The sequence below is a fragment of the Megascapheus bottae genome, chromosome 14 (assembly GCF_031878675.1).
Source record: "Megascapheus bottae isolate mThoBot1 chromosome 14, mThoBot2.hap1, whole genome shotgun sequence".
Taxonomy (NCBI): Eukaryota; Metazoa; Chordata; class Mammalia; order Rodentia; family Geomyidae; genus Megascapheus; species Megascapheus bottae.
This window is the reverse complement of record NC_143522.1, coordinates 14,047,472-14,069,290: the sequence shown is the minus strand read 5'-3', so window position 1 is coordinate 14,069,290 and position 21,819 is coordinate 14,047,472. Positions and strand designations below refer to the sequence as shown.

The window sequence follows — 21,819 nt, the reverse complement described above, 5'->3', positions numbered from 1 at the left end:
CAAAGACCGCCACCTGGTATGCTATTCTGCTTGGATATAAGATTCTTCCAAAACATGTGAGGTTTCCTGGCCTCTCTTTTATTTTTATGTATGCTGATAAAATACAGAGAAAACAGTGTCTGATGATTCAAAAATAGAGGCTGAGCCGATCAGCATATGGCCCTCACTTCAAGGGATTGCTCTTGTTTTAATCAACCAGTGGAGAAAACAATAAGCATTTCTGTATTCTATTTGCCTGCTGCCAAAGGAGTGGAGCAGGCAGCTTAGGAAGCTATGACAGCTGGGAAACTGAGGCGAACAGAGGTCCTCATATCCCTGCAGTGGTTCATGTTCTATACCTCTCCTTATTTGTCACATGGTAGTGTCACTTCCCTCTTGGTGCCTCACAGCACCCATTAGAGAAATGTGACCTCTGGGTAAGCAAAGCAGAAAAGAAGAGGGAGGTGGGTGGGGGTGGGGCTCCAAGCAGAAGCCCCAGGTTCCAGGTCTGCATCTGGATAACCCTCATTACCCTTCTTTCCCAGAAACCAGAGCTTGATGGTGTAGAGGCTGGGAACTGGGGCCTAACATTCAGATGAAAGATGGTCCCATGCTCTATGGGGTGGGCTCCGAGCTCAAGCTCCTCTGAGCCTCAACCTTCTCATCCCTGGAATGGGACTCATCCAACTCCTCAGGCCATGCCAAGAGGATTAAGGAAACCCCCTGATGCCAGAGGCTTGGCACTGTGCCTGGGACATAAGAAGGACCCAATCTGCAGTGCCCACCCAGCTGCTTCAAGACGCAGACCACTGGCCTGGGGGGTTTCTGTGTGTTGCCATGTGAGCTTGGCGACTCTACAGATGAGGATACTGGAATGTAAGACAGCACCAGAGTGAATGGTGGATCTTTAAGCCTAGGCGCACAGGCTCTGGGTCCCGGCCTCCCCCTACCCCAAGGCCACGACCACAGCCCTTTCGTTAATAATGACACGGGAGTTGCCTGGCTAGGACGTCCCGCCTAGCTCTCAAAGCCCCGGCTTTCCAAGCCCACCCCAGGGAGGGCGACGGGACACCTCCCTGGAGAGGGTTGGAGGGGGGAGCAGGGGATGGTTAGAGCCTCCACACCGGGGCGGAATCCGCATCGCCCAACACCGGCGCTCAAGTCAGGCAGGGCGCCCCAACCCGCTTAAGAGGCACAGGGAAGGGCGGGATGGGGCGGGGGGGGGGGGAGTCCACGACGCGAAGCCAGTGGCCAGAGCCCCGCCCCCAGGAGCCGAGGTGGGGGGGCGCCAGCTGCCGGCCCCGCCGCCTCCCGGTCCCCACTCGCTGGCGCCCCAGTGGGAGGGCAGCAGCTGCCCGCTCCCTCCTCCCACACCCCCGCTACCTGCCCAGTCCCCGAAGCGTGAGGCGGCGGCGAGCCAGCCGGGCCGAGCCCACAACTTTGCAGCCTCGGGGAGGGTGAGAGGCGGCGGTGTCCGGGGCTCTCCGGTGGTCGGCGATCAGAGCTCGGTGAGTTCATTTCCCCACCCGTCGGCGGCGGCACCGGGGGGTCTTGGGGACGTGCGGCTTCCCGGGTGTCCCGGGGGGGGGGCAGTGGCCCAGGGCCCCGCGGCGGCTCTCGCTGCCTGGCTGTCTGGGCAGGGCTCGCTCTGATCTGCCGGGGCCGGGTGCTGAACGGACAGCTCCCCGCGTCCTCCGCCGGCGCGCCGCGTCTCCCACGCCGGGGAGGGCCCCCTCGGCGGCGGCGGTGGCGGTGGCCCGCCGTGCACCCCTCAGTCCCCAGCCCCTGCCCTCCGCCTTCCCAGCCGCATCTGGAGGCTGCTCCCGCGCCCCCCTGGCGACTGGCGCGGGGAAGACACTGGCTTCGCCGGAGCCCGGGACCCAGGGCTCTCCGGGGTGGGCAGAGCCGCTGCAGCCTCTGGGGGCGCACGGCTGGGGCCGGCGCCGAGCACCCCAGCTCCCACCTCCGGGCGCGCCCCGCGCCGCCGCACCGGGCTGCGGAGAGGCCTGGGCGCCCCACCGCCGCCTCGGTCCCCGGAGGCGGGCGGGGGTGGGGGAAGGGGCTAGCAGTACAGTCACCTGCAACAGCGGCTCCAGGGCGACCACGCCGCTCCGGACCGGACAGGCTGCACCCAGGCCCCCAGGGCACCCGTCCATGCTGGGTGCGGCCGCCTTCCCAGAACTTTTCTCGCGCCTCCCCCTGGCCGGTTCCTTAGACCTTGGAAAAGTTCTCTCCCGCGCGCGGGTCTGATTTCCTCTTGGCTTCCCAAGTCGGGCGGGAACGGGGGGCTGTGGGGGTCGCGAGGCGGCGGAGGGCGGAGGCCGTGCCGGCGTGGGGTGCCAGGCCCAGCAAAGGCTAGCCAAGACGCGTCCATCCAGGCGGCCTTGGGCTTCCGTGCCTGGTGGTTTGTGTGGACGTCTCCGTCTGGGAGGGCGGAAGGCAGACTGGAGTTTTGGCCGGGCCCCAGGAGCGGAGGCCGGGTGGGAGATGGTCGGGGAAATGGGCTGAGGCAGAGCCCACCCGCACAGGCCCTTCGGCTGCGCCTCCACCTCCACTAGGCGCCTGTCAACGTATCGATTGTGTTAATTGATTTGTTAAATAGAAAACCAGGTGGCAGCGGCTGCGGGTGTGTACACACACACACACACACACACACACACACACACACACACACCACGCCCCTCTCACACATACCTCCAAAGAAGCTTGTGTAATCAGTGAGGTTCCTCAACATGTCCAAGATGGGGAGCAGGGAGCAGAGGAAGGAGAGGTGAAGGACCCCTCTCAATCCCTCACTTCCTTCTCCTGGAGATGTCTGAGCCTGAAACCCCAAACCTGGGCTCGTTTCCAGGGGTGCAACCCTTCAGCCCGCAAATCCCTACAGGCAACAAACAGCTCCTCTCCCCGGGGCCTTGCCCATAGCTGTAGGGCACCAAGGTCGCCAGATCTGAGGAGCTGTAGGGCCTGCTCAGATCTCTGGGTTTCTCTCCTGCTTGGCCCCAGGATGGGGGGACGGAGCGCTGGCCCAGGCCCCCACCTGGACCCCCACAGTGAGTCTTCCTCTCACCTTGCACCCCATAGGAATGTGATCCAGGATGCTGGCCTTGCGTCTGCTCAACGTGGTAGCCCCTGCCTACTTCCTGTGCATCTCCCTGGTGACCTTTGTCCTGCAGCTCTTCCTTTTCCTGCCCAGCATGCGAGAGGACCCCGCCGCTGCCCACCTCTTCTCACCAGCCCTGCTCCATGGGGCACTCTTCCTATTCCTCTCTGCCAACGCCCTGGGCAATTATGTGTTGGTCATCCAGAACTCTCCGGATGACCTGAGCACCTTCCAGGGGACCTCATCCAGGAGGGCTCAGTGCCCCCGGCCCAGCACCCACTTCTGCCGAGTGTGTGCCCGCGTCACGCTGAGGCACGACCACCACTGTTTCTTCACTGGCAACTGCATCGGCAGCAGGAACATGCGCAACTTCGTCCTCTTCTGCCTCTACACTTCCCTGGCCTGCCTCTACTCCATGGTGGCCGGCGTGGCCTATATCTCTGCCGTCCTTTCCATCTCGTTCGCCCATCCCCTGGCCTTCCTCACACTCCTGCCCACCTCCATCAGCCAGTTCTTCTCCGGTGAGTGGGCTTTAGCTGGCAAGGTCAGCAAACCACCCAATCCACTGACATTAAAATGTCGGGTAAACAGTTGTCTGGTATAATTATGTCCCAATATGGTAGAGGCATAGTTACACTAAGAACTTGTGAAATCCAGATTAAATGGACCTGCTGTCTTTTATACCTGACAGCACTTCCTGCCCCTCTCCACCCACCCTTGCCTATCATCCGGGCCATGCACTTTCAATGTGCCAGAGCACGTTCCTGTACAGAGCTCATGCTGTGCATACACATTCCCCTGCCAGGATCTCCAAGGATTTTGTCCTCCAGGGGTCTTACTAGCCAACCACCATAAGACTGCACTTGACACCAGGCCATGCTATGTTCTACTTTCTGCCCACCAGACTTTGGCTGCCTGGAGGTGGCTCAGAGCATGATCAGAGATGCAATCATACTTCATGGTTCCATGTCCATAATCTGGAGCTTGGGCCTGAACTTTTGGAAGGCTTAGCCACCTACAGGAGCCAGGTATGTGTGTCATCATGCTGGTGACCAGGTGAGGCTTGTACTTTTAGGATGCCAAGGAAGGTTATCTGATGGGAGACTTAGCTCCTGCTGGCAATTCATACTATTTTACTTGGCCCTAAAATTTGTCTTTCCTTCAAATTCCTTCTACTCCTGGCCTTTGAATCTAATTTGATTCTTACAATTGGTAGTGAGCACACGTGTGTGTGTGTGTGTGTGTGTGTGTGTGTGTGTGTGTGATGCATGTATGGCATTAACTTCATGCTGAAGGAACAAGGCTAGATAGGACTAACGGGCCTGCCTACCCAGAGTCTTATTACGCCTGTGTGTCTAGCACTGGTCTCACCCCAGGTCCAGAAACTATAATCCAATATTCTTCCTCACTAGAACAAGAAGAGAATATATTGCTAAACACAATGAGCTTCCAGGGTGAAGACAGCACCCCACCACCTGTTATGACATACCTGGACTGTCTTGGGCTGGACATTTATACAAATCTTGCTCCCCTCTGGGAGCACAGCATTTCAGTCTTTGTTATGGCTACAGCCCCAGTTCTTTCCAGGCATGGAACTATTGTGCCATTTGGCAGAAGGAACGCAGAGGCCCAGGGAGGACCCAGCCACGGGGGATGCTGGGTGTCTGGTGGCTGAGCTGGGCCCAGAACTCAGAGCTCTCAGGCCTTCTGGAGTACTGGCATAGGAGGCTGCCAAGACCAAAATAACCAGGATGGGGGAGGGTAGGTGGGCGGGCTGTGGGGTGGGGTGTGAGCAAAGACAGGTGGAGGGATAGGAAGAGCCAAAGAACCTGATTGCACATCCTTTTCCAAGTAGTTTCACTAACCATAAAAATGGGTGGTTCCAGAAGGAGGTTCTTGAAATGGTTTGATTTAAGTCTGGGCTGGAGGCCTGTCCATATGTGCTAGGTTTGGAAGATAAGAAAGGAAGAAGGAAGGAAGAAAGAGAGGGAGGGAGGGACGGAGGAAGGGAGTAGGGAGGGAGGGAAGAAAGAAAATGCTATTTTGATCTGGTGTGAGGACAGCTGATCAGTGAGTGGCCACCTTGGGGCCAGATCCATGTTGCCATTTCAGAATGAGCTTCACTTTCTCACCATACTCCATGGGAAAAGAGGCCAGGATTGTGCATCTCCAGCCCTCCCATTTCATCTTCCTCCTTTGTTGACCCTTCACCTTTGCCCTCCTTTCTTCCTCCCATTCAGCGGTCCCCCATCACTCTCTTCTTCCCCATCTCCAGTCCAGATTGTTGAGGACCTGTCCTCTCTCATCTCTCAGGTGAGGTGGCAGGAAGAAGTAGGAAGGCAGGCATTGTTTGACTGGAATTGATCTGTCTCCAGCTCTGGTACGGACCCAGAGTTAGATTGGCTGCCAGAGCATGAGACAGCTGTAAATGTGGGCCCTGAGAGGTAAAACTCTAAAGTGAAGGTGGCTGCCGGTCCAGGCCTTCAGCTGATACCAAAGTCAGAGGAAGCCAGCTGGTCAGACATTAGAAGCTGTGTTTTCTTTTGACTTTGGGGGACCAATATAGGCAAATGTCATCTCTCTCGACTTCTTATCTGGAGAATGGAGATGACACCATTGCATACATGTCATGGTATTTAAATGAGTCCACCAGTGGACCCACCCTGTGGAGGTCCAGTCAGAGGGAAAGGGGACTAATATTTATTCAACACTCTACTATGTACATCCCATTTCATCCAGTCCTCATGGCACATCTGTGAGGCTATGAGGGTGTTTTAAGGCTCAGGAACCAAAGGCTCAGACAGGTGGTTGTTTTAGACCCATAAAGCTTTGAATTTTATAGCTGCTGCCTTGAAAGTTCACTCTTTCCAAGGAGCCACGCTATCTCTCTGGGCTGCCTCCCCACCTTGCTTCTTGAAAAAAAAAAGCCTCATTGGAAGGGAGAAAGCTTCTTGTCCCTGGATGTATTAAAGAACATGCTGGGTGATGATCTTTCAAAAGTATTATAGATTGTTGGTCAGAGGCAGGGATAGAAGAGTTTGAATGATGTAACCTTTTTAGGCCCTTAAAAAATTATTGGTTCTCAAAAAGAAGCAGAACTATTATTAAAGTTAAGAAAACCTGAAGCTGCCAGGCTAGGTAACTTCAAACACTTTGAGAGAAAACAGAAACCCAGAATAGCCTTTTGTAGCTGCTGTATGGGGCCAGGAAAGGCCATAGGGTCTTTTCCTCCTGCCTTGATTTAGAGCCAAAAACAGGCCTGTGGGAAACAGCTTCCATCAGCTTAGGCTTGCTCCTGAGGCTGTCTTGCAAGGCAGGCCTGGGCTTGACAGCTCTGATGTTCTCATGTCCCACGGTCCCTTTTGCCCATCAGCATTCCTTCAGCCCAAAGAGTATCATGGCCCCAGGATGCTTCATTCTGCACATGGCTGCTCAAGCTAATCCAGACTGACAAGGAAGAAGTGGGTCAGGGGATGGCTTAGGAGCCTGCCCCACTGCTATCCCCATACCAGCGGAGGGGCTGCTCTAAATGCCAGCTTTCGGTGAGCTTTTTATTCCCTGGGCAGCTGGATCTATTCGTCTCCAACTTTGCAAAGAAAAACCTGTCAAAAGCTCCTAGGGATCAGCAAAAAAGAGGCTGGTAACGAGCAAGCCTGTTTAGACTAGACCACGCTCAGGTTGCTGAATTCTCAGGGGTCTAGAAATTGGGGCTTAGAAGACCTATGAAGAGATGGGCTGGGACAAAGAGAGAATGCTGCTGGTATTTTCAGGAGTAGAATAGGCTGACAGGTGATATCACTGGAGAAAAGATACACCCTGGAGACGGGGTGGCCCTATGGGGAGCAGAAGGCTATGGAGTGGGTTTGAATTCTGTTCTGAACTCAATGCCCTGGCTTCTGAGCATGTCCAAGTAGCTGTCTTTATTATAACAGTTAAAGCTGCAGCCCAGTCTGGTTTCTAAGTGCAGGAAAGAAAGAGAAAGCTTAAGGGTCTCATGAATTAAACTTGAATGCTTGGATGTAGTTTCTTCCTCTATAAATTAACCTTCGTGCCAGGTGCCAGGGTTATTGTCCTACAATCCTAGCTACTAAGGAGGCTGAGATCTGAGGATCACTGCTTGAGGTCAGCCTGGCCAGGAAAGTCACTGAGACGCTTATCTCCAATTAACCACCAACAGCCCAAAGCAGAGGAATGGCCCAAGTGGTAGAGTACCAGACTTGAGCAAAAAAGCTAAGGGAGAATATCCAGACCCCAATTTTAATCCCAACAACTGGAACACACACACACACACACACACACACACACACACACACACACATTTTTTTTTAAAGACCCTGGCAAAGGAGTGCTGCACTGAGTGAAAACCAGAATGTTCAACCTCTGTGCCCTGTTTGTTTCATCCTGCAACCCTATAAAAATCATTTTTTACATCCAGATGTTCTAACCACAACCCAGAGAGGACAGGAACTTGTGTTAGTCTATCCAGCTCCCAAACTTTGGAACCGCATGTGGATGTTTAAAACTGATCACAGGAAGTGCTTGGTTTAGAGGGGCTCCCACAGTAAAGGGACCGAACTGATCACCTTGGGGCTCTCCTCCCGCCTCGGCAAGCTCAGAGTGTCAGGACAGCTGAATGTTCTGGCCCTCTGGTTAACAGTCATGAATGAATTATTCTCTTAAGTCAGTGCTCTGCCGTGTGCTGCCCTTGAGGGGGAGCTTGTGACTTCTTGATGATAGGTCCTGTTCTCCATCATGCTGTCACTTTCTTGTCTTCCCAGACAGTGCTCCCAGCCCCCTCAGGGAAATAGTGCTGAAGTCTAGACAGCTACCTAGACACTGGCTTGCCTTTCCATGGTCCGCAGCTTACCCACCTCTCCTAGAGACAACCCGAAAGCAGGGTGGGGCGGATTGTTTCTGTCTCTAGGGAAACGTATGCATAACACTTAGGGTGACCGGAGTCTGTAGAGGCTGGGGGCTCTCCTAGCTGAACTCCCCTGGCTTCCCTCCCTCTTCCCCAGGCTCCCACTTCGCCCCCCCCCCCCAATGAAAAGTTGTACCAACTAGTTCCTTCCTCTGACTGGCTGCAATGCTGAGATTGCTACAAAAAGGAATATCCATCTCATTAATCTCCTTTCCTCCCAGTAGAAAGGCCTTGCCCAGACTGCATTTCTCTACGTGACCTGAGTGTAAAGAGGGTCCGGTGTCTCCCCTCCCCCACAGGCGCTGTCCTCGGTTCTGAAATGTTCGTCATCCTCATGCTCTACCTCTGGTTTGCCGTGGGCCTGGCCTGTGCTGGCTTCTGCTGCCACCAGCTGCTGCTGATTCTCCGAGGGCAGACTCGCCACCAGGCTCGGAAGGGGGTGGCAGTGAGTGCCCGGCCCTGGCGCAAGAACTTACAAGAGGTCTTTGGAAAAAGATGGCTGCTGGGCCTGCTGGTGCCCATGTTCAATGTTGGAAGCGAGAGCTCCAAGCAGCAGGACAAGTAGCAGGCAGGCATTCTCATCGTCTCTGTGTCTCCATTCCTCCTGCACATAAGACCATGGCACCTTGTCTCCACCTTGACCCACTACAACACCAGGCTGGTAAGGTTCTCCCACCTATACCAGGGTCTTCAACCCACAGGAAACAGCCCTAGCTGGTGGATGGTGACCGAGAGGAAAACTGACCACCCAGGCATCGCCATCCAACTGGTTGCTATTCAGAGGTCTCTGCTTGGAAGATCTCTTCCTCCCCCTTCTACCTGGCCCATCCACTCTACCATGTCTCATGGCACATAGCTCCTTCTAGAGCTTCCCCCCCTCACATTGCTGCTGCTCTCAGGACCTGGAGGGTGACAAATGTTCTAATGGCCACATACAAGAGGCAGCCAAGTTAGCTTTGCCAACTTCTAGGGATCTGGGTGTGTGGGGAGTGGGGGAGAAGATATGTATTCACACTCCTCTTCCAGATGGAGGACAGCGAGGAATAACACAGCATGGACACTTGCTGTCTATCCCTGAACTCCAGGCCCTTTCTCTGGAGGCAGCAATGAATGGCCTGCTATTGTCAGTCTCCTATAGGCAGCTCAGTTTAGGCCAGGACCTGGCTGGATGCTTCCTTTCCCTGGCATCCCTCCAGCCTCTGCCTTCAGTCTCCAATGCCTGAGTTGTTGTCAGGTGTTAGGAAAGAAAGGAAGAAGGAGAGAGAGTGAGGGGGGGAAGAGAGGGGGGAGAGAGGCATTACTGATGAGAGAGGCATGTAATTGTATAGCTGCATAGAAGAGAAAGGGATGGAGGGAGGAAGGGAGAGAGAATGGGGAGAGGGAGAAAGAGAGCAAGAGATGAATATAGAAGAAACCTGAGGGAGGGGGAGTAGGAGGGGCAAAGGGTTCATTTATGTCCTATATAAAGGACGTTAAACTAAAGCTATTTTGTGCTAGAACATTACCTGGGGAGGGAGTGGGTGCGGCACTGCTGGAGGTATTTAAAGGATCTAGGAAATTATCTCTCAGACACACTGGCGAAGAGATTTTCGTACAACTTTGATCTGGATGAGCTTAGGGATCCCTTCCTAGTCCCAGATGCCTGGGTCTTTTTACTGCTAGGCCCTAGGGCTAGAGCTGCAGAGATGCCTGAGAGCTTTTTGCTTTCTTGGAGGTTAGGGTAGACCTGGAAATCACCAAAAAGTTCAGGACGCAACCACCCAGGAGAGGACTAGCCACATATTAATAGTGCCTGGGGAGGGGCAGCGCTTGAGGGCAGGGGAATGAGATGATGTGTCAGGTCAAAGTAGGGGAGCAGTGGGGAGAGAAGCAAAGCCTGGAGCTTATGCTCAGCTCTGAGGGAGGAGATTCGGGGAACAGAGGCTGAGATAGGGCAATGACTAGAATGTGAGAGTGCTATTGCCAGACATGAACTCTGGAAGGGGCACTGTTTTGTGTTTTGAGACTCAGACGACCAGAGTCCTGGGGCATATGAGGGAGTAAGGAACAACATGAGTGCCCACTCCTGACTGAGTCCCTAGGCCAATCTGACATTTATACGGCAGTGTCCAGTGGGTGGCCACATGGACCCCAACCAATGCTGCACAATGCCTAGAATTCTTGAGCAGAGCTCAGGAAGACTTTACCTAGGTCCTACCTTCACGCCCCCTAGAGGGCTAATGTGGTATGCTCATAATTCCTCCCTGAATTCATTAGTGTAGTCATCCTTCCTTTCTTCCTGCCTGTATTTATCAAGCACCAACTACAGGCCAAGCCTCAGACACTGGCAAACAGAAAGACAATGTCCCTGCCATCAGGAGTGCCTTGGCACTGTGCATTGACTCCTACCCTGTTGACAAATGGCCAGTCTGCCATCTTGGTGGTCAAGGGAAAGGCCACTTGGAGGGGAAGGGGATGGTGGGGGGGGGGTTGCTCAAGGAAAATCAGGCCTCTTCAATGGAGGAGTCACAGGGGTGTCACTTACTCCCAATTCTGGGGTCACTCTTGAGCAGCAGAGATGGCTGAGGAGAGAAGAGGCATAGACAATGCATACCTCAGCTTTCTCTAGACTGTGAAGTTCAAGCTTGGAAGCAGGTCTTGCCATACCTCCTGGAGGCTCAGCAGCATGACACCTGCCACGCCAGAAGGAGAAAAAAGGTGAACCTGCAGAGGTCAGTTCCTTCAACACTGACCAGTGGTGGTGACTTTGGGGAGGTTGATAGGTGTGGAACCTTGAGAGGCATTTGCACCTATGATTATTGTCAATGAAGAACATCAATAAAATATGTGATTTTTGACTGGATTTGGTGAAATCTTGTGGCTCTGTGGTTGGCAGCAGGTCTTGTGGGGCTGGAGTGTGCTAAAGTCATCAGGTCAGAGGGCCAGTGAGGAGAAGAATAAACGGAGAATTCATCTACTCCTTCATCAGAACCAGCTGATTGTCCCCTGAGAACTGGCCATAACCCTAGGGCCTGGGGACAGCCAAGAAGATATAGGGCCACAAAGGAGTGAGCCCTGAGGTGAACAGACTTAACTTCTGATGCATCCTAAAGACAGCAGGTCTGGACTAATAGGGGATGTGATTACAATGTGCTGGATCTCTCTGGCTCATCAAAGAACCTTCAGCTGAGGTCAATATTATAGTGGTCCACTTTCTCCAAACACACACACACACACACACACACACACACACACACACACACACACACACACACACACACCCCAACAGACAACCAGCAAGCCAGCTCCCAGATAAAAGGACTTGTGGCTTCAGGACCTTCTATATCATGTGCAGGCAGATACCACATCTGCCTTTTTCCCTGTGGTATTCTTGGTACCTGACAGAGGTGAAGCACATAGTAGGTGGCCAACAGTTACTGACAGACAGAAAGTACAAGGTTGTGCTCAACTGTGTGTTCTACACCACTCATTCTTCTCATGTGCCCAGTGCTGTGTTCTGTTCCTGAGAAATTCTCATCTAGGGAGAGGCTCCTTGAGGGAGGGAGAAGGCACAGACAGCTGTCAGGACAGGGGAGGGGCCTTTGTGTGCAGGCATGGAAAGCTGGACAGATGTCAGCAGATGGAGAGGGACCAGGAGGACTTGTCCAGGTAGGGGGAACAGGCCTAGAACCTTGCAATACAGGAAGCAAGGAGTTAATGCCAAGATAAGGAATCCACAGCCAACAGGAAGTCACTGAAGGCCAGAGCCAGGGAGTGACAGTGTCAAGGCCAGATTTCCCCGAGTGGGGCCTTAGAGGATGGAAGTAAGGGGAGGAGGGGGGTGGAAGGAGCTGATAATGCACAGATGCTATGTCTGAGGGAGACGTATTAAATGACTGGGTGGGGACCGTGCTGTGCGCTGCTTAGAGGAGGATGCTGCGGGTGCTTCTGGGAATAGTACTTCTGGATTGGTGCTAGGGAGAGGGGCCGAGTTGGCTGTGAAGGTTGGAACAGGGTGAGTAGGGAACTTCAAAGCACAGGCTGACAGAAACACTGGGGTGGGGAGAAAATTGTCATGTTGGAGTCAGGGTCACTGAAACATTTGCTTCTGTCGTTGGCTCATCAGTTGACAAATGGTGATGTCATTCTTTTTCTCTTTTTAAGTGCCAGTACTGGGGCTTGAACTCGGGGTCTCACGCTCCAATTTGGCTTTTTGTTGTTGCTGTTGTTCAAGGCTGGTGCTCTACCATTTGAGTCATACCCCCACCTTCAGCTTTTTGTGGTTTAATTAGAGATAAGAATTCCACAGGAATGTCTGCCCAGGCTGGCTTCCAGCCATGATTTTTAGAGCTCAGCCTCCTGAGTAGCTAAGATTACAGACAGGAGACACAGGTGCCTGGCCTATTCTTCTCTGCCTCCTGGCATGGAGCAAGGACTTTGGGGACACCTGCTGGCCACACACTGTGCACAAATCACTCCTCCCCACAGCTTGGAGCTGGAGTCAGACTTTTGCCTCCCAGTGCCTTGATAGTCCCATCCCATCCAGAATGTAGCAGGGTGTGGAGAGAGAGAGGGAGGGAGGGAGGGATGGAGGGAGGGAGGGAGGGAGGGAGGGAGGGAGGGAGGGAGGGAGGGAAGGATACATAGAGAGAAAAGGGGGGATGTGCAAGATGGAGGATGCCCTGCTTTATCTGAGGGTTTTGGAGGTGAAGCAGAGGGAGCCGCTCTCCCAGCTGGTGAAGCCTGCTATGAGGGTGTGGGAGGGGTCCAGGGGTGGAGCTCAGCTGCTCCTGACGTTGGCTCAAGGCTGGCAGTGAGAGGATGGAGGGTAGAAGCAGGGATGAATGTCATCCCTGCTACACCTCTCACTGCATATCGCTGGAGCAGCTACTCCACACATTCTTCAAACATTCACTGAGGCTGACTCTGTGCCAGGCACGATGCCAGGAGCCAGGAAAGCAAAGATGAATGAGACCTCAGGGAGCTCACAGGGAAGAGGACAAATTGAAGACAGTTGTGATTCTTCAGCCTGAGCATCCTGATGGAGGACAAGCTGCTATAGGAAGTCTGGAGGAGAGCATAGATGTACTGGAAGGCTTCTCAGAGGAGGCACCATCTGGATGAATAGGAGTGGTCCAGGCAAGCCAGCGGGGCTGGGAATGAGAGCAGAGGGAAGGGAGCCGCGGGGCCCAGATGCCTGTGCTTTCTAGGAACTGCAAGTCTGGTTTCGGGAGCACTGGGACATGACAATACACCCTATAACCACAGTTAGAGATTCTACCATGGTGTCGTTCTCCTCCAGGACCTTATCTCCTCCTCTGAACCACTTCCTACAAAACTGTGGCCCACACCAGCTCAGAGTCCCATTTAAAATGATCCTATAGGGACCTCCAAGTTGGAGACTAAGAAGTAGTTCACCCAGATGGCTCACCCAGAACCACCAGTGCTCCTTCTGATTTCCAAAGAGGGGCATTTGGAAGCTACTCACCAGTCTGGCCTTCCTACCTGTCCTCAGCAAACAGCTGGAAGGAGGCCTTCCTACCAACACAGCTTCCTGGAGTGGGGGTGAACTAGACATCAGAAGTAAAGGGAGGGACTTCCTTACATTCAATACCCCCCTCTTGCCTGGAGAGGCAGTTGCATTGGTAGTCCTCTGCATGCAGCCCCACATGCCCCTTCCTTAGCCTAGGCCTCTCCAGTTTTCCATAAGACTTCCCTCAAATGGTCCCCTCTGCAACCTTCCTCCAACCCCCACTGCTGTGGGTAGCTCTGGGCCTCTGCAGCTCTTCTTTCCATGTGTTTTGTCTCCTAACTGCATGGCTTACCCCTGGAGGGTAGAGATGGAGATGGTAGACTCCTTTGGTTCCCTCAGTCCCGGATGCAATGTAGGGCACTGACGTGATCATTGATGCAGTACTTCTATTTACCAACATTTACCCTGCCAGGCCCTCCTTGCTCATCCACATTACTTGTAGTCTCTCATTTATTCCTTGTAGAAATCCTATGTTGTAGACTATATTATAACCCCATTTTCCAAGTGGAAAACCAGAGGCACAGGAATGTGATGTAACAAAGCCGGTAAGTGGCAGAGCTGAGCTTCAAGCCCACCTGCTTTAGCCTGACTTTTCAATACTTTTTTTTTTTATAGCATGGGAGCCCAATAAATTTCCTGCTGAAAAGAAACCAAGAATTATACTTTACTCATTGACTCATTCATCATATCCATACATTGAACACCTTAACAGGCACTGAAGGACACAGAAAAGATGTAGGCTCAGCCACTGGGTCTCACAGCTGACTGTCAGTTGCCCCCGGTGATTCTGCAGGTGAAGACAGGCCCTTGGTGGGGGGAGGGGGGTGTGAGGTGATGGTACTGGGGGAAACAGCTTGTTCCCCAGAATGGGAGGGTATGGAGAGGGGTATCTGGCGGTTCAATGACAATCCAGCCTGGGACCCCTTTGATACAAGCCAGGGAAAAAGTGCCAGATCTTTACAAACTACACCCTCTCAGTCAGGGCCAAGGTGCTCTAACAGAAGACTGGAAGGAGCCAGAGGGCCAGCACAGTCAGGTCATCTCCAACCAGTGGGGAAGGGAGCTCACACAGATCACTGCAGGCCGCAAGAGAAGCACCTATGCAAGCCTCTCCACCAAGTCAGCAAAGGGATGATTCTAAGGGCCATGGCATAGCAGGAGGAGGGGCTCACATACTTAGGTCCTCTCCTGGGAGGGTGGGGTTGGTGCTAAGAGCTCTTCTGGCTGGGAGCTGGGCACTGACCTGGAACCATGGCCAAGCAGAGCAGAGCACTCAGACAGACCTTCCAGACACAAGGCAGTCCCAGGTGTGGGCTCCTCCCCTGCCTTTCAGTCGCAGATGCCTCCTTTCCTTTCTGCTTGTGATGCCTGATTTCCTCACTCTTCATATCTTCCTAAAAATGATTTCCAATGCCGGGAGGTATTTTGTAGCTAAATACCTTGAAATAAGGCTGCTTTCCTTTCCTGCCTGACAGTTCATTTAGAGATGGGCCAGCAGCTTGGTGAATGGGTGACTTGGTTGAGGAGTGGAGAGTCCCAGATATGTGCAATCTGCAGGGAAGGAGCTCCAGGAGGCTTGGGGCTTCACCACCTGGCTACTTCTACACAGACACCATGGAGGCCTTCAGGGGGCAAAACTAAGCAGGTGGCTCACAAGTCCCCAGCCAGTAAAGCAGCACCCTGGAAGGATCACGTGCCCACTGGTCCTGAGCTGTTGGGGTGATCCCTTCAGGGGCAAGCTGATTCTGATTTGCCAAGGATCCACTCTCCACACAGTGATGCTCACAGCTGGTCCCTTGCCAGTTTGTGATTCTGGAATGTCCAGCTTCAGGAAGGCTGAGTTCTAATCTTGACTGTGCCCTGGCTGTCCTGTGTGGCTAGACCTCCGAGTTTAGCTTCCAAATATCCTCCCTGCTGTGTCCGGCTGTGGACTAGGGACAGCGGGCAGGGACAGGGCTAAGAGAGCAGGCAGTTGGGGGTATGGCTGCATAACTGGGAAGCTGGGTGAGAAGAAATGACATGAATTTGATTTTAATGAATGGCAATTGCCAAGTCACCGGCAGCATGGAAATGCTGTTCTAGCATTCACCTAAAGACTGTAAGGATTGTGCCCAGGGCTCAAGTGCAAAGCGGGTGAGGGGACCCGAGCAAAGAATCCGAAGGAAGTGGCCAGGCCTGTCCACAGAGCGCAGCATCCAGGGCAGAATGTGGAAAATTCCCTCCATGCACCGGGTAATTAATACACAACAGCAGGAAGGGGAGGCAACGGACTCACGGAGAACGTACCTAATTAGCAGCTCTTTCAGGAGACAAAATTAAATTACAGGAACAATGCGCGCTCTGAGGCCCACAGAACCTCTAACACAGTCATCTGCGCGCAGGGGATGGGGCCAGGGGATGCGGCCAGAGGCCCCTGCCGTGCTCGGGCCCGCCAGAAGGGGGCGCTGCCGCCCGCCGCGCGGCCGCGCCGAACCGCGCAGGGGCGGCGGGTGTTTTCCTCGCCAAGCCACAGGGGTCCTCATCAGGGAACCGGGGAGATTCCCCCTCCCCCCCCCGCTCCGCCCCAATGGTGGTATGACCCCAGACTACGTTGGCAAAGGGGAAGGACGGGCTGATTCCCGAAGGATCGGGGTTGGGGGGGCGCCCGGGAGGGGCGAGGCGCACGGCGCAGCCCGGTCCCCACCCCGGGAGGAGCTCAGGGCGCAGGGCTGGATGCCTCTGTGCCCTGAGCTTATTAGCTCGGTTCTGAAGGGGATCGAACTGCAGCTCAGGGAGGCCGAACAAGTTTGCCCAGCGAGGCACAGAGGGAGGAGGTTGAAACCCCGCCCCCAGGCCTCGGAGCCCCGCCCAGCCTTCAGAGCCCCGCCCAGGGCCTCACGGATACCGGGCTCATCGAGGTTGGTGGAATGAGGGCCAGGCTGGTGCTTTGGTCGGGGAGGGGGCCTACAGGGCAGCTGTCAGGAGTGTGAGAATTAAATGAAATGCGTAGGTACAAGACCTGACACTGCATTCAGATGTCCTGAAACCATTTCATAGAAGCTGGGTCGTGCAATCCCTGGGGATCCCCTTAAACACGCAGCAGGCCCCCAGCTCTGCTTTCCCACTAGATCCCAAGTGATGACTTGTTTCTGATCAGACTGCATGGTGGGGAGCTACTGTCCCGTGCCCCAATTCCCTTCCTGGTTCTAGGGTCTCTTCCTGCCCCCCCCTTTTTTTTGCCAGTCCTGGGCTTGAGCTCAGGGTTCTTGGGCTTTTCTCAAGGCTAGCACTCTTCCACTTGAGCCACAGCACCACTTCCAGCCTTTTTCTATGTATGTGGTACGGAGGAATCGAACCTGGGTCTTCGTGCATGCTAGGCAGGCACTCTACCACTAGGCCAAACTCCCATGCCCCCCCCCCTTTTTTTTTAAATTTTACAGTTGCCTTCAATGGAGAAGTTTTAGAAATGGCTGTTGAGGGTGGGGCAGGGAAGGGCCTCATTCCCCTGAGACACTAAGGGAATTGGTCTTGGAGTTGGTCCCGGATGTGGCCAGAGCACTGGATTTTAAGAGCTCCCTGGAGGCTTCTGCACTGCAGCCAAAGCTAGACCCCTGCAGTAGAAGCAACCATAGTGGTATGAGCAGAGGGGGTGGAGGTCTCTTGAAACTGGAGGACTGAGCACAGAGGAGATTGGAGGTTGAGTCACCTGCTAGATGGCTTAGCTAGGTTCCTTTATAGCTTGCCACTTGTTGGCTGGTTTTGTAAAGCAGGGCAAGGTCTGAGCCCAGCCAGGAGAGCTATGTAGCTTGCTCGGCTGGTAGACCGTACGGTGTGCACTAGGAGACACTGTGCTGGGGTGAGGCAGACAGGGAACTGGCAGATTTGCTGGTCACTGCCAGAGAGTACAATATGGGAAGTTGGCCTTGGATAGAAGCCACCAGCCCAGTCCTCCTTCCTCAAATGGCACCATTCCCCTGCAGTAACAATTATATGGTAGTTTAGTGAGCAGCCAGCATGTGGGCCAATGTAGTTGAAGCCTTGAGCAGAACAAGCTTTTAGTGTTGCTAGGGAATAACCTAGTCAACGAGGCCTAGAGAAGTGATATGGCTTGCTGGGCTTGCATAGAGAGCAGAAGCAGACCTGAAGCCCTATTTCTGCCTCACTGTCATGCCTCTACCCACTCTCCTTCCTTCTGCTAAAGCACAATGGCCTGAGCTCCACCCTGGGTCAAGGCTGAGCACAGATCTTCTCACTTTGAGTCCCTCTCCAGGTCTTGTGGAACTCTTGCAGCTCTGGCCTGTGGCCTGTGGCACCAGGCCACACTCTCACCTCACTACCTTTTCTGTGGGTCATGGCTGTAGCTCAGACGCCAAGGCTCAATGCTGGGCTGATAGTATCTTTCTGTAGATCCTGAACCTCTCAAACAGGCAATTGGTGCTGCCAGGGCTGGGTCTAGAGAGCCTGTCAAGGTCTCTGCTGGCAGCTGCTGGGGTAAAATAGCTGCAGCTCCTGTGGGTAAGCTCAGAGTTCTGGTGAAGTCAGCCAACAGGACAGTCTATCTCCTTCCCAGAACTCCTCTGGTGAGCTTGAGCAGTATGGGGGTTTACTTATCACCCAATTAATAGATTGTGCCTATTATAACACTTGTGCTCAACATACTAGTCTGACAGTAAGACTCTGGCCCAAATTGAAGCACCCTTTATCAAAACACTGATCTTCCAAATAAAAGTAGGAATAGGAGAGGCTACCTTGTCCGGGCTCACACACAAAGCCTCACATGTACAGATTGTCCTGGTGAGACCAAACCATCAAAGGGATCACAGACTAATGGTCACCAGTACTCCCTCCCCACAAGACTTGAGACAGAGATAGTGTCTGTTTGGGTCACCACTTTCTCACAGCTGGATCTGCACCGTAGACACAGCCATGTAGCAATGTATTGTTACTTAACACTAGCAATGCTCTGGTCAGACAAACTTTGAGAGTCATTCTGTTTCAGATGTGGATTTGGATCAGGATCTGGGAATACAAATTTTCAAGGCAGAGGGCGTGAACAACCCAGGGGAGGGGACCACACATTTTGGAGGTTCCCAAAGTAACTTGGGGCTGATCTGCGCTGTCCTTTCTGATCCTAGGTGTCCCAACTCCTTTCCAAGATAGTTCCCACTTGGTGTGTGTTTTTCCACCCTTCCTAATCCTCCTGTGGCTGGGGGAGGAGGGGTAGAAGTGACATCTCCATTGTAATACCCCTACCATCAGGATAATCAGTAGTGGCTAGGAGCTTCATGTCACGCTCCTACATGCCTGAAGAGAACAGCACGGGCAGAAGGCATGATACTTCTAAATACATCTAGCTTCTGCCAGCATTGGCTTAGACAGCCTTTATTAATAGCTTTCACCTTGTGGCCCTGCCCTCCCTCTGCCTGCTGGAGTACAGGAAACCATCTCTGAGAACACTCCTGCCTCTCCACCCAGTGCCTGAGACTGTCATCAGGCTGGGGGTGTCTGGGGACCACGGGTACAGGGCTGGCAATCCTTCCTTTATGCATGTCACGTGGATGAGCACTCATTTGCATTCCCTGAGCTGCTAGGGGCTGGGAGGGATGGCCCAGAATGTTTACTGGAGACCAGTGGGAAGCAGAATTAAACTTTAGAGAATGTTCCCCAGGCCTCAGAGACAGGTTCTCCTGCAAGGTTGAAGATGATTAGGAAGTCTGGGAAGGGGTCTTGTTTGTATATATTTTCTGCCAGCTATTACCCTTTCCCTAAGTTTGGAGTGAAGGAGCCTAGGTAATTTAAACCCCAAGTGTGGCCTCCTGGCATGCTGATTATTTTAAAGGCTCTTAGATAGCTACAGAGGTTGGAGGAGGTTTTCCTGTGCTATTCCCTCATCAGTCTCGACTCCCAGGGAAAGTAAGGGTTTGAGGGCCTCTGCTTGGGTTTCACTCACTAAACTGCTATTGCAGAAGGGAGCTGAGGAATATTACCATACCTTAACATACTTTGTCACTACTGTCTCCATAATCCATTCATTCATTCTTCCAAAAAGTCAGTTAAAAAGAGATGTCTGCATGGGTGTGGTGGCTCTTGCCTAATTACTCAGGAGGCTGAGATCTGACGACTTGTGGCTCAAGTGGTACAGCACCAGCCTTGACCCAGTCCCATTTCCTTTTTTTTTTTTTTGCCAGTCCTGGGCCTTGAACTCAGGACCTGAGCACTGTCCTTGAGCTTTCTTAAGGCTAGAACTCTACCATTTGAATCATAGCACCACTTCTGGCTTTTTTTCTGTGTATGTGGTACTGAAGAATCGGACCCCCGAGTCTTGTACATGCTAGGCAAACACTCTACTACTAGGCCAAACTACCAGCCCCTTTTCTCCTAAAATCATTTACTGCCCCCCCCCCCCGGATCTTGCCTCTGTCTTCTCACCTCACTCTTCCCTCAGAACTTCATTGGGTCGCAGGGCAGTCACTTCCTATGATTTCCCCTGAGGAACATTAATAAACGAAATGCCCTCTCACCTTCTCCTGCTTAGTCTCATTTCAGTCCAGGACAAAGGGGAAGCTCTCCCGTACATTCATTTGTAGGAGAGGTGAATGGAGATGATGGCTTCAATCTAACTCTCTGTAGAAACATGTTTTACCATCCACAAGTAGTAGCAGGACCCGAGTTCTTGGGGCTTGGGGTAGTTTTACTCACACCTCCAAATGAAGGGCAGGTTTCAGGCCAAGTGTACCAACAGGTCTACCACGGATCTTCCAGAACGGAGCTGTGGCTCTCCAGTGGGGAAGTATTTCCCATACTTGAAAAAGCCCCTTTCCAGTGTTACTACCTCATGCCTGAGATAAACCAGTCTTTAGGAAAAGGAAAGGCAGTTCTGTGAGTGTGGCTGAGAACACAATCGTTCAACCTGACTAGGGCTCTCCAATGTCTGGCATCCTACATTTGGTTTTTTATTCCCTTCATTTCCTAACAGTGTCCACCCACTCGCTGTGTGCACTTCATACTCCGAGGGCTTTTCTCGCCTTTTCTTGCTCTTCTCCTCCAGCTGCTGTAATTGGAGGCAGGATTCATGCAGACTGTTCTTTCAAGCAATTCTCTCATGTCTTGCATAAGCATCCCTCAGAAAGATAGGAAAGCCACGTGTTCTAAGAATGAAGGAGTGTTCTGAGCAGAAAAGCCAAAGTAGTCACACGTGGACTCACAGAATAGCTCCTTCCAGGAAGACAGACAAAAGAACCAGCCTGGGCTGGCATTCACTCTCTGCTAACTGCAGACTAGGTTTTGGTAGAACAGGTCTTAATTAACCCCCAAGCTACTAAGAGCCTTTCACAGACTGAATACTCTTACTTAAATTCTATCACTGAGTTTGTGTGCTGGGAGGCCAACTTGCTCTGCAAAGCCATTTTAAAACACTTTCAGGACACTGTTCTTTTGTTAGTGGTATGTCTCATATGGCAGAGCACAGCAAAGCTAGACATCAACCTCAGCCCTCAGTTCTGCAAAATAAATGAGTACATTTAAAAAAAAGAATTATGAAATATAACAAATGCAGGTCTTTAAAAAGGACATTGTTCTTCTGCACTGAGCCACAATTTCAGGATATCATGTGTAGCAAAGATTCATCCCCTCTCTTTCTCAATGAGAGAACTGAAGTAGCAGACCAAAAGGCTCTAAGATCCAAGACATACCACTGCATCTTTCTGAGTGATTCTGACTGTGCTGTGTTCCCAAGCAGGACCTCATCTGTAATCTTTCTTCCCATGTGGATGAAGGGTGACACCCAAAGGGTGGGACCAGAGCAAAGATACCACAAAGTACCACAGTGTCCATGTGGTTCCTAACTACTGACAGTGAGGCTCCTAAGTTGACCCAGAGCCCCCTATAGTAGTACATTCAGGAACATCATTTCCGGTGGCAGGGAGACAAGTCTGAGAGGAAACCAAAGACTAATTGATACTATTTTCCAAAAGATAAAAAAGAGCCGTCTTTCATCTCAGATGAAAGGCAAGGGTTGTCCGCAGATGACTGAGCAGCTTGTCATTTAATCACAAATGAATCTCCTTTTGGGAAATAAGAATTCTGCTTGAAGAGCTGAGAACATAGCTTGGTGGTAGAGTGCTTGCCCTACATTTGATGTCTAGGCACTGCCCCCCCCCCCCCAAAAAAAAATCTCACTTGGAAGGCTGAGACAAGAGGATCATGAGTCCAAGGCCAGCATGAGCCACATAGTAAGCTGGAAACACACACACACACACAGCTAGTAGCTCATACCTGTAATTCCAGCTACTCAGGGAGCAGAGATCTGAGCATCTTAGTTTGAAGGGT

At 52.7% G+C, this 21,819-nt stretch overlaps 1 protein-coding gene across 1 annotated transcript; it reads left to right on the top strand.

Annotated features, from left to right (window-relative positions):
• The first annotated feature begins 1,289 nt into the window (after positions 1-1,289).
• Positions 1,290-10,842, top strand: Zdhhc22 (zDHHC palmitoyltransferase 22). Its single transcript, XM_090345397.1, has 3 exons — positions 1,290-1,487; positions 3,061-3,600; positions 8,300-10,842. The coding sequence occupies exons 2-3, from the start codon at positions 3,075-3,077 to the stop codon at positions 8,563-8,565; spliced, it is 792 nt and encodes a 263-aa protein (XP_090201523.1). The 5' UTR covers positions 1,290-1,487; positions 3,061-3,074; the 3' UTR covers positions 8,566-10,842.
• The last annotated feature ends 10,977 nt before the right edge of the window (positions 10,843-21,819 follow it).